The sequence below is a fragment of the Eutrigla gurnardus genome (assembly GCF_963514095.1).
Source record: "Eutrigla gurnardus genome assembly, chromosome: 17".
Taxonomy (NCBI): domain Eukaryota; kingdom Metazoa; phylum Chordata; class Actinopteri; order Perciformes; family Triglidae; genus Eutrigla; species Eutrigla gurnardus.
In genome coordinates, this window is record NC_139928.1 from 7,891,365 (window position 1) to 7,903,456 (window position 12,092).

General features: G+C 40.3%; 1 protein-coding gene across 1 annotated transcript; it reads left to right on the forward strand.

The window, feature by feature from the left end:
• Positions 1 to 6,230: 6,230 nt before the first annotated feature.
• Positions 6,231 to 8,693, forward strand: txnl4a (thioredoxin-like 4A). The gene is made up of 4 exons (XM_084031753.1): positions 6,231 to 6,367; positions 6,579 to 6,758; positions 7,986 to 8,089; positions 8,257 to 8,693. Exons 2-4 carry the CDS (start codon positions 6,606 to 6,608, stop codon positions 8,426 to 8,428), a joined length of 429 nt encoding a protein of 142 aa, XP_083887879.1. The 5' UTR covers positions 6,231 to 6,367; positions 6,579 to 6,605; the 3' UTR covers positions 8,429 to 8,693.
• Positions 8,694 to 12,092: the final 3,399 nt, after the last annotated feature.

Sequence of the window (12,092 nt, forward strand, 5' to 3'; positions counted from 1 at the left end):
ACAACAGAATCACCGAAGACATCCAGAGGTTGAGCGAAAACCTTGCTCTTTCCAATGGGTTAAAGGAAAATTATGAATTCATGGAGAAGGAGAGAAAAATTCGTACAATGCGGAATAAGACTCTGCAAAAACGGCTAAAGGAGCTGCAGAAAAAGCTCTCCGACGAAAAGACCTTCCTGGACAAAAGCAACACCTTGAATTCGGAGAACGAAGCCCTGAGGCAAGAAAACGAGACTCTTCAGTGCCAGGCTCTTGAGCTCCACAACAAACTCCAGGGGGAAAGAGCTTTGACCGCCATCTACAACTCCCTGAAAGCGGAGAAGAACACCGCGAAACGGGAGAACGAAAGGCTTCGTAAGGAACATCAGAAGCTCTCCAAAAAAGCAGACAAAGAAAAAGCTCTGGAGGGGAAGTGCACTGCGATGAGGGCAGACAAAGATGCCATCTGCAGAGAGCAGGACGCCCTCAGACAACAAATCACCCCCTAGAGAGCTTTGGAAATCCCCCCCACACACACACACACATCAGAGGTTTACTCCGGGTGCTCCGGTTTTTCCCTCCATCAAAAAACGTTGTTAATTTGGCCATTCTCTCCTAACACTTTAATTACCTAATATTTTGACAAGGTTTACTCCGGGTGCTCCGGTTTTTTCCTGCATCAAAAAGCTGCAGAAAAAGCTCTCCGACAAAAAGACTTTCCTGGACAAAAGCAACGCCCTGAATTCGGAGAACGAAGCCCTGAGGCAAGAAAATGAGACTGTTCAGTGCCAGGCTCTTGAGCTCCACAACAAACTCCAGGGGGAAAGAGCTTTGACTGCCATCTACAACTCCCTGAAAGCGGAGAAGAACACCGCGAAACGGGAGAACGAAAGGCTTCGTAAGGAACATCAGAAGCTCTCCAAAAAAGCAGACAAAGAAAAAGCTCTGGGGGGGGAAGTGCACTGCGATGAGGGCAGACAAAGATGCCATCTGAGGAGAGCAGGACGCCCTCAGACAACAAATCACCTCCTAGAGAGCTTTGGAACCCCCCCCCCCCACACACACACACACACACGCACACGCACGCACGCACGCACGCAGGTTTACTCCGGGTGCTCCGGTTTTTCCCTCCATCAAAACACTTTATTAATTCGGCCATTCTCTCTTAAAACTTTAATTAACTAATATTTTGACAAGGTTTACTCCGGGTGCTCCGGTTTTTCCCTCCATCAAAAAACTTTATTAATTCGGCCATTCGCTCTTAAAACTTTAATTAACTAATATTTTGACAAGGTTTACTCCGGGTGCTCCGGTTTTTTCCTGCATCAAAAAGCTGCAGAAAAACCTCTCCGACAAAAAGTCTTTACTGGCCAAAAGCAACACCCTGAATTCGGAGAACGAAGCCCTGTGTCAAGAAAATGAGACTCTTCAGTGCCAGGCTCTTGAGCTCCACAACAAACTCCAGGGGGAAAGAGCTTTGACTGCCATCTACAACTCCCTGAAAGCGGAGAAGAACACCGCGAAACGGGAGAACGAAAGGCTTCGTAAGGAACATCAGAAGCTCTCCAAAAAAGCAGACAAAGAAAAAGCTCTGGGGGGGGAAGTGCACTGCGATGAGGGCAGACAAAGATGCCATCTGCAGAGAGCAGGACGCCCTCAGACAACAAATCACCTCCTAGAGAGCTTTGGAACCCCCCCCCCCACACACACACACACACACACGCACACGCACGCACGCAGGTTTACTCCGGGTGCTCCGGTTTTGCCCTCCATCAAAAAACTTTATTAATTCGGCCATTCTCTCTTAAAACTTTAATTAACTAATATTTTGACAAGGTTAACTCCGGGTGCTCCGGTTTTTCCCTCCATCAAAAAACTTTATTAATTCGGCCATTCGCTCTTAAAACTTTAATTAACTAATATTTTGACAAGGTTTACTCCGGGTGCTCCGGCTTTTTCCTGCATCAAAGAGCTGCAGAAAAACCTCTCCGACAAAAAGTCTTTACTGGACAAAAGCAACACCCTGAATTCGGAGAACGAAGCCCTGTGTCAAGAAAATGAGACTCCTCAGTGCCAGGCTCTTGAGCTCCACAACAAACTCCAGGGGGAAAGAGCTTTGACTGCCATCTACAACTCCCTGAAAGCGGAGAAGAACACCGCGAAACGGGAGAACGAAAGGCTTCGTAAGGAACATCAGAAGCTCTCCAAAAAAGCAGACAAAGAAAAAGCTCTGGGGGGGGGGGAAGTGCACTGCGATGAGGGCAGACAAAGATGCCATCTGCAGAGAGCAGGACGCCCTCAGACAACAAATCACCTCCTAGAGAGCTTTGGAACCCCCCCCCCCCCACACACACACACACACACGCACACGCACGCACGCAGGTTTACTCCGGGTGCTCCGGTTTTGCCCTCCATCAAAAAACTTTATTAATTCGGCCATTCTCTCTTAAAACTTTAATTAACTAATATTTTGACAAGGTTTACTCCGGGTGCTCCGGTTTTTTCCTGCATCAAAAAGCTGCAGAAAAAGCTCTCCGACAAAAAGACTTTCCTGGACAAAAGCAACGCCCTGAATTCGGAGAACGAAGCCCTGAGGCAAGAAAATGAGACTCTTCAGTGCCAGGCTCTTGAGCTCCACAACAAACTCCAGGGGGAAAGAGCTTTGACCGCCATCTACAACTCCCTGAAAGCAGAGAAGAACATCGCGAAACGGGAGAATGAGAGGCTTCATAAGGAACTTATGAAGCTCTCCAAAAAAATAGACAAAGAAAAAGCTCTGGAGGGGAAGTGCACTGCGATGAGGGCAAAGAAAGATGCCAACTGCAGAGAGCAGGACGCCCTCAGAAAACAAATCACCCCCTAGAGAGCTTTGGAACCCCCCCCCCCCCCACACACACACACACAGGTTTACTCCGGGTGCTCAGGTTTTTCCCTCCATCAAAAAACGTTATTGTTTCGGCCATTCTCTCTTAATATTTTTTCACTATTCGACTCTACCCTTTGTTTACCTTTTTTTCATTCCTCCAGTCTTTAGGCTTGTTCAGGATGGTCTTGACTTGACTTGACTTGACTTATCACGCCGACGAGAGCTGCAGGTGTCTGAGGGGGCGGGCTCTAAAAGAGACGGCAGCCAAACGCCGTCAAGTCGGACAACAAAATCAACGTGACTACGGTGCTCAAGCGATAGAACACAGCAGCAAACCAAAGAGGATATGTTATATATATATATATATATATACAGGTCTATTTATATGATGTGAGGTCTGGTTAATACAAACATAGAATGATAATACATATACGTATATACGTATACATTACGTATACGTAATGCAAAGAGGCAGAGCTGGCAGACCTTTTGTAATAAAATTGGTAGAACTACACAAGTGGAAGATGTATGGAACATGATTAAAAGTATGAGAGGAATCAGAAGGGAGTGGCAATATCCAGTATTGAAAATGGCGGAGATTACTGCAGTAGATGATGAAGGAAAAGCAGAGATGATAGTGAAGGCACTGAGTAAAATCCATAGTTCTGATAATTTGAATGAGGAGGGCAAAAGAGAAAAGCTAAAGACCACTTTAGCTCATCCGGGAATGCTGGAAAGAAGAAGCGAGTCTAATACTATGTAGGAAGATAAGGGTTAATACCTAATGGCACCTACGTAAACTGTGTATGTAAGGAAATTACGATATTAAAATATGTATATCAATGTATATTAATCTACAATTTCAATACCTGCTCTCGTAAAAGGGGCACCATCTGTTGGTCAGACAGAACTTTATAGAATTCACGTTAATGACTCTAACGACCACTTATTCATTAATTAACAATTAATCAATATCATTTAATAAATTAGTCTCATTTCCTTAGATCATAAGTTCTTGAAATATCCACGGACAACGACTTTATGCTTTAGGGGAATTTATTGATTAACTAGGGATTAAACAAAAGTGAATAAAACAATAACAGATGTAATAAACAAAACACCAATACAACGCTAGAAATATAACTGGAAATGTGATTAACTTGTAGATGCTCTGATTTAAGGGTTCGTAAATACTCTAACCGAGCCATAAAGCGGCCTCCATTTCCTCCAGGTCGGTCCAGTGTTTACTCATCTGCTGCGAGGGGACCTTTGTCTGTATATCTTTTAAAGGTGAATAGTTCATCTTTCGTTCGTTGAGAAGTCATATTCATGGGGATTCAAGTTTTCAGTGGAAAAAACAAAAACAGTAATTTTCACCAGAAAAAGACTGGTAAACGCACAGATAAAGATGTATGGACAAAGTATAGAACAAGTGAAAGTCTTTAAGTTTTTAGGCATGTGGTTTGATGAAAAGTTAACATGGAATGAACACATAGATAAGATAAGTACCAAATGTAAAAAGATTTTTGAATGTAATGAGATGTTTAACAGGATCAGAATGGGGGGCAAGCAGATCTGCTATTAAAAAACATTTATATAGCTTTGATTAGATTGGTTTTAGAATATGGTTGCATAGCTTATGGTTCAGCATCAAAAACCTCACTAAAGAAGTTGGAGGTGATTCAAGCTCAGGCTTTGAGACTGTGTTGTGGTGCTTTTAAAACAACTCCTGTGTCTGCTCTTCAGGTAGAGATGGGGGAGATGCCGCTGCAGATTAGACGGAAACAGCTGAGGTTAAACTACTGGACAAATCTGCAAGGGCATAGTGAGGGCAGACACCCAACTAAAAAGGTACTGCAGCCATGCTGGGAGAGTGAAAGGGCTAAACAGCAGTGTTTTGCATGGACCAATAGAAAAGTGGCTACAGAGTTAGGTTTAACTCAGAAAACATTTATTCCTACAGCAGCAATCTCAATAACACCACCTTGGTTATTTCCCCCAGTGACAATCAATTTATTTTTGTTGGAAAAAATCCGTACATTACCTGGAAATATTGTAAATTTGACTGAAAACAGAATACAAACGCAATACCAAACATATGTACCAGTATACACTGATGGATCAAAAGACCCAAATACAGGAAGCACAGGCTTTGCGTTTTTTATTCCATCATTACAAGTTTCTGTTAAAAGAAGAACATCACAACATTTATCAGTGTATACAGTCGAAATGATGGGAATTTGGACAGCCTTACAATGGATAGAACATAAAAACATAAGAAAGGTTATTATTTGTACTGATTCAAGCTCTGCATTGATGTCATTGCAGACATTCAACTCTCAGAGTAGACAGGATATTGTGCATGAAATATATGAAACTCTGTATAGATTTGAAAGAAGGTATCTAACAGTAGCATTTATGTGGATACCAGCTCACAGAGGGATTAAAGGCAATGAAAAAGCAGACGATTTGGCAAAACAGTCGCTAAAGCAGAATAACATAATGAACATTTCATTTAGCAAAGCAGAAGCAAGAGATATAATTAAGAAAAAGATTATAAAAGAATGGCAACGCAAATGGGAAACAGATGTTACAGGACGACATCTTTATACAATACAGCGAGAAGTAAACACAAAGAAAACAACCAAAAGGAGCACCGAAGAAGATACGATTTTAACAAGATTGAGGGTAGGACATACAAGACTTAATAAAACATTGCATTTAATAAAGAAACATCCTACAGGTTTATGTGAGAGTTGTATAGGATCAGAAGAGTCAGTTAAACATGTCATTATGCACTGTCAAAAATATTCACAAGAACGAGAAACATTAAAAAGGGAAATAAGGGAAATGGGAATAGAAGATTTTAGTTTGGAAAATGTATTTGAAGCTGGGGTAGGAAAACTATTTAAATATTTGAGACAAACAGGATTGATGGGAAGAATTTAGCAGATTAATGGGTAGATAACTCTGGTTCACACTCCAACATAGTAGGTGGAGGTAATGCACCTTAACGCTGGTTGCCAACCGCCAAAAAAAAAACACAAAGAAGAAGAAGAAGAAGAAGTCCTGGGGGATTGGACCAATGAAAACGCAAACATATGCGTGACGTAATCACATATATAATTTTGGATATTATTATTTATATTTTGGTCTCTCACCTTTTTTTCTCCTTTTTTTTTTAATTTATTTTTATTTTTTATTTTTTATTTTTTTTATTAATAGAATGTAGGAAAGTCCCGGTCCACACTCCATACCAGTAGGTGGCGGTAATGCACCAAAAGTTGTTTGTCAACCGCCAGAAAACATCACAAAGAAGAAGAAGAAGAAGAAGAAGAAGAAGAAGAAGAAGAAGACGACGTAATCACGTCGCGTCCACACTGTCGATCGTTTGATGACGTATATACAGAACAAGACCGTACCGTTTACGAATAGGTACACAGCGGCAGCAGTAAACATTGTTCTTGCCTCATATTCGAGTTAACAAGCTACGTTTTAATACGCGTTACACTTTATTTTAAGGTAAGTTGTTAAGGTTTAATTATTAGTCTCTCATTCCAACCTACATTTTCTCACCCAACGCCAAGCTAACTAGCTCGCCGTTAGCTGTTGTTAGCAAGCTAACGTTCACTGCACATTCCTACTCAAACTATGAGCAGAAATCATTAATTGACAGCTACTCTAACTGCCTCATATGTCAAATGGAGCTGAAGATGAATGTGTTGCTTTCTAGCTTGGAAATCGACCGCTTAGGATCAAGATGTCGTACATGCTACCGCATCTCCATAATGGTTGGCAGGTCGACCAAGCCATCCTGTCGGAGGAGGACCGAGTCCTCGTGATCCGTTTCGGACACGACTGGGACCCAACTTGTATGAAAATGGACGAAGTTCTCTATAGCATCGCTGAAAAGGTTTGTGTTTGATCCAGTCTATAAACCGTGTTTGTGTTGTTGTAGCGTTTTTAGCGACCCCATGCTAACTTAACCTGCTCGACAGCGACACCCGCTGGTCCGATGTGACAAATGCATCAGTTTTCCAGCGATAACGTGTATTTTATACATATGGCTTGTCTTTAGTAAGTGAAGTTGCACGTGAACATCAACAGAAACCAACAAAGCTTATTGTTATTCATGAGCTGATTCAGCAACATATATCTGTATTATTATACGCTACACTTTAGTGTGTACGATAAATTTATTGTCATGTGATATAATGTTACCAAAGTGTAAAGACGTGGGAATAACTAACGCTAACTAACGCTACCGCAGCGTAGACGCTACTTCCGTGTTTACCCAGCCGATGCCGTGACGCGAGTTTCACGGGAGAGTATTAAAAAGTTTCGCTGAATTTTTATAAATGCTTGTATTATCAGGTCAACCTGATAATACAAGCATTTATAAAAATGTGTTGACCTGATAATACAAGCATTTATAAAAATTCAGCAAATGTTCGAACTTCCATGACTAGCAAAGAAGTGCAATAACAAATGACAACCACTCGGATTTAGATTAGTTCCACCCAATCACGGTGCTCCAGGTATCTCTATCGCTGCCCATGTGCGCATGAAGTCTCCTAGCAGAACTATGCAGCAGAACCCCCCACCCCCATAACCCACAGGGGTAAGGAGGCGAACCTCTCCTCCACCGGGGGTTGTGAGTAACCCGTGGGTTGGTGTGGTGGGTGTGTTACATTTGCCCATTTTCGTTGTAGTACACTTAGAAGGTGAAGTATTGCAGGAAAGGCAAAGGAGGTTGGTGGCAGGTCATGAACAGCATGTTTAGGCCAAGGTAATTGAGCTTTTTGTATCCAGTCTAATCAAAATGTATTGATAAAGCACATTTAAAAACAACTGAGTGCTTAACAATCAAAAAATCTCAAACAGTATTAGGAAATATAACATAAATGTAATCAGGTAGCCAGAGCACATGCAATGTAATTAAATACAATCATTAGATGCATTGTTGTTTGAACTGGCAAAGCAAGTAGTGTAATTTGTGTAAAAACAAAAAAAAACATCCAAGAGAACTGTTTAATCCAGAAACTGACCTTTCACTGTTGTGTTGTTCTGCCTCTATGTTGACAGTTTAGCTGTTCATAATAATACCTTGATGGTTTACTATTATATCAATGTTTTTTAGGTGAAGAATTTTGCAGTCATTTACTTGGTGGACATCACAGAAGTGCCCGACTTCAACAAGATGTACGAGTTGTACGACCCCTGCACCGTCATGTTCTTCTTCAGGTAAGGCACTCGGATGTCTGTATTAATATCAGTGATCAGTCTTCTTGTATTGTGATTTTAAATTAGCTTGTTGCTGTATGAGGATTGTCTCATATAAAGCCTTCTGTCTGCCATTTTTGAGGAACTTCTGTGCAACTTTAGAATTTCACATTGTTATTGTTTTTCAGGAACAAACACATCATGATTGATTTGGGTACTGGCAACAACAACAAGATTAACTGGACAATGGAGGACAAACAGGAGATGATAGACATAGTTGAAACGGTGTACCGTGGAGCAAGAAAAGGAAGAGGTCTGGTCGTGTCTCCAAAGGATTATTCTACAAAATACAGATATTAATTTTGTAAAGTTTTTGACAAGTTGTTTTTTTACTTCCTGATATTTTGTGACATGGGAAGATTTCTTGCATTGTATTTTTGCTGGTGAAACCGAACAATAATGTTATGTTCATGATTTTGTTACTTTGTGCCATTTGGGTCGACTGATGTGTTTTATTCAGTTGTTTTTGAAAGAAGTAACTCGTTTCTGGGAAACGGGTGCTTAAGAAACCAAACGCACAGTGTAAAATTCCCCATATTTTAATGTAATAAAACGTGGATGGATATTTACGTTTATAAAGTGTAATTCTGTAGGTCCTTTCACTTCTTCTGTGCTGTGTTTTCACGAGTAAAGTTATGGGAAATAATTGTGACATACTGTGAACCCACAAAAGATACTTGAGTGAAGCTTTCTGTCCACACAACAAACGCCTTAAAAACTGTTGCTCATGTCCGTTTGTTGCTGAGATGTAGATTCAACTCGGCTGTGTTGGAGATCATTTCATTAATTAGTGTGTGAGATCCACACTAAATGTTTGCCTATGTAGAAATGAGGAAATGTACTTCAAATGGAGGTGCTTGTGGTTGAGGTGGTCCCCGAAACACTGGTTCCCTCCTGATTCCTCCATTTACATACTCCCACGGGGCTAGCTTAATTGAGGACTCTTTTTATGTGACCTACTATAATTAGTAATGCAAGACATTTGACATGACATAATATATACTGAAGACATCAAAACTATAAAGGAACACATGTGGAACTATGTAGGCATCCTGATCAGGCACCCGACAACCTCGACTGACTGAATTTTAAAGAGCAGTATATTTTAGTTCAACACCTTGTTTATTACCTCTGACATTAATTTTAAGTGCTTCATCACAGCATACAGTTCAAGATGTGCTTCTGCAAAGAGAACATTTGATTTAGGCTCAGCTACCTCTCAGATATAACATTTAAAAGTGTATATTATCAATCCTCACGTGCCGCCATCGGCTGCTGTCAACATTCGGACACATGTTGATATATGGCATATGATTCAAATATAAGAAACAAGAAATAGAGAACCACTCATTACAAACCCTGCTCCAGAGCACTGCAAAGTTAAAAAAAAGTCAAATCCCCCAACCACAGGCTGATAGAGTGGCTCTCAGTGGCTCAATTTGCCGTATCTTCATCTTTACAGAGTGACTTGTCTTGAATATTTGAAGAAGCAGCAATGATTCACAGCATCGAAACCCAAAGGCCTGCTGGGTGGCCATATAAATATTAGAAGCTTTTACCAAAAATAGATCAGATTAGGAAACTGCTTATGGAATCTAACTTGGATTTTTTTATGTATATCTGAGAGCTGGCTTAATTGTAATATCTCTAGTGATCTAATCAGTGTACTAGGATACTCATGCTATAGGAAAGATAGAACCACGAGCAAGGGAGGGGGTGTTGTAATTTACATAAAGGAGCATTTCAGATGTTTTAACCTTGATGTCAGCATGGACCTAGAGTGTTTGGGACTTAGTGTAACTCTCTCACCAAATATGAATTTTAATATTGTTGTTCTGTATAACCCTCCTTCTCATGGTGCAGATTTTTATAATTAATTAAATAGTCTTCTCTCTATTTGTGACAAATGTAATGAATGTATCTTACTTGGTGATTTTAATATAAATTGGATGGAGAAAAGTGAAAAATCTAAATTGAAACCACTCATGGAGAAATTTAAATACAAACAGCTGATTGACAAACTTACCCGCATTACAAGAAAGAGTGGGACACTCATTGATCTGATTTTCACAAACAGGCCAGAGAGAGCAGTAAAAACGTACAATCTAATCACTGGTCTTTCAGATCATAATATGGTACTAATTGTAAGAAAGTTAACAAAAAAATGCTTTGTTCACCATAGCAAAACTGTAAATCAAAAGACAACAGGAATTCCTAAGTCAAAAATGGCAGATTTTGAAAATGATTTATCACTAGTAAACTGGGAAACCATAAGAGTCAACCTTGAATCACAGTGTAAACAAGTTCACCTCAATTTTAGGTAATCTGATAAGTAAACATACAAAAACATGGAAAAGCAGGCCGAAGAAATTATCTCTTCCATGGTTTGATAATGGTATCCACCAACTCATGAAAAAGAGAGATCTTGCCCTTAAAAAGTCCTTAGTGACGAAAAACAACACAGACCACCTTACCTTCACTAGTCTGAGGAACAAAGTGGTGTCTGAGCTACGGAAGGCCAAGAGTAACTACTTCCTCAAACTCATTGAAGAGGCTAATGACAGCAGTTCTAAACTGTGGCAGCAGATCCATAGACTAACAGACTCAAGTAAACAAAAACACCCCAAAATAACCAGTCTTAAAGTAGACAATAACTGAATTGAAAGTAGTGAGTCAATGGCAAATGTTTTTAACCATTTTTTTATTGAGTCTGTGCATGAACTTGCTAGTCATTTTAATTCAGCTGACCCTGAGATATCCCCTGAAGAATGTGATAATGTCTCCTCAGATGGCTTTTGCATTAAAGAGGTATCCAGTGATACAGTTAAAAAGGTTATTGCAAATATGAACAACTCAATGTCAAAGGATATTAATGATTTAAATGCGGGTTTAATTAAGAAATATCAGAAAGACTTTTTGTTGCCTATTACTTATTTAGTGAACCTCTCAATAAGAACAAGCACATTCCCAGAAAGCTGGAAAACAGCAATAATTGCTCCTATTTACAAGTCGGGAGACAAAGACATGGCGAGTAACTATAGGCCTATTGCTATTCTCCCTGTAGTCTCAAAAGTCCTGGAGAAGATTGTTGCGATACAACTGACGGATTATTTGGAGACCAACCAACTGCTCCATCCACAGCAATTTGGATTCAGGCCTAAATATTCCACAGAATTAGCCAACTGTTATCTTATTGAGAGGGTCAAGGGTCTAATGGTCAAGGGAAATGTTGTGGGGACAGTGTTCTTGGACCTCAAAAAGGCTTTCGACACTGTCGACCACAGTGTCCTCTTGGCCAAGTTAAAACGTTTTAAAATGTCTACAGATGCCACCCAGTGGTTTAAATCATATCTGGGGGAAAGACAACAGTGTGTCAAGGTAAATGGGGAAAAATCCCAACTTCTCACCAACAACATGGGAGTACCACAGGGGTCCATACTTGGACCACTGTTGTTCACTATGTACATCAATGACCTGCCACTAAGTTGTCCAGGTGTCAGCTGCCAGATGTACGCTGACGATACAGTCATCTATGCATCTGCTAAAACAGCTAGCAAAGCAGCTGACCTCCTCACGCAAGCACTTAAGAGAGTCACTCACTGGCTTGAAATGTCTCACTTAACCCTGAATGTCAAGAAAACTGTTTCTATGTGTATTTCTATTCGCAATAGGCCTGTGAACGATCTGTTTGAGGTGAAGATCAAAAATGAAATAATTACTGTGGTGAATGAGGTTAAATACCTGGGGATTACACTAGACAAACATTTTAAATTTGATAAACAAGTACATCACATCTGCAAGAAGGTTAAACCAAATCTCAATTGTTTTCGTTTTATTCGAAGAGACCTGTCATGTAAAGCTGCACAACTCTACATGCATGCTATGATTCTCTCTCATTTGTCATATTGCATCACGTCTTGGTCTCAAGCCTCTCAAGTCACTTTGAAACCCATAATAGCAATAT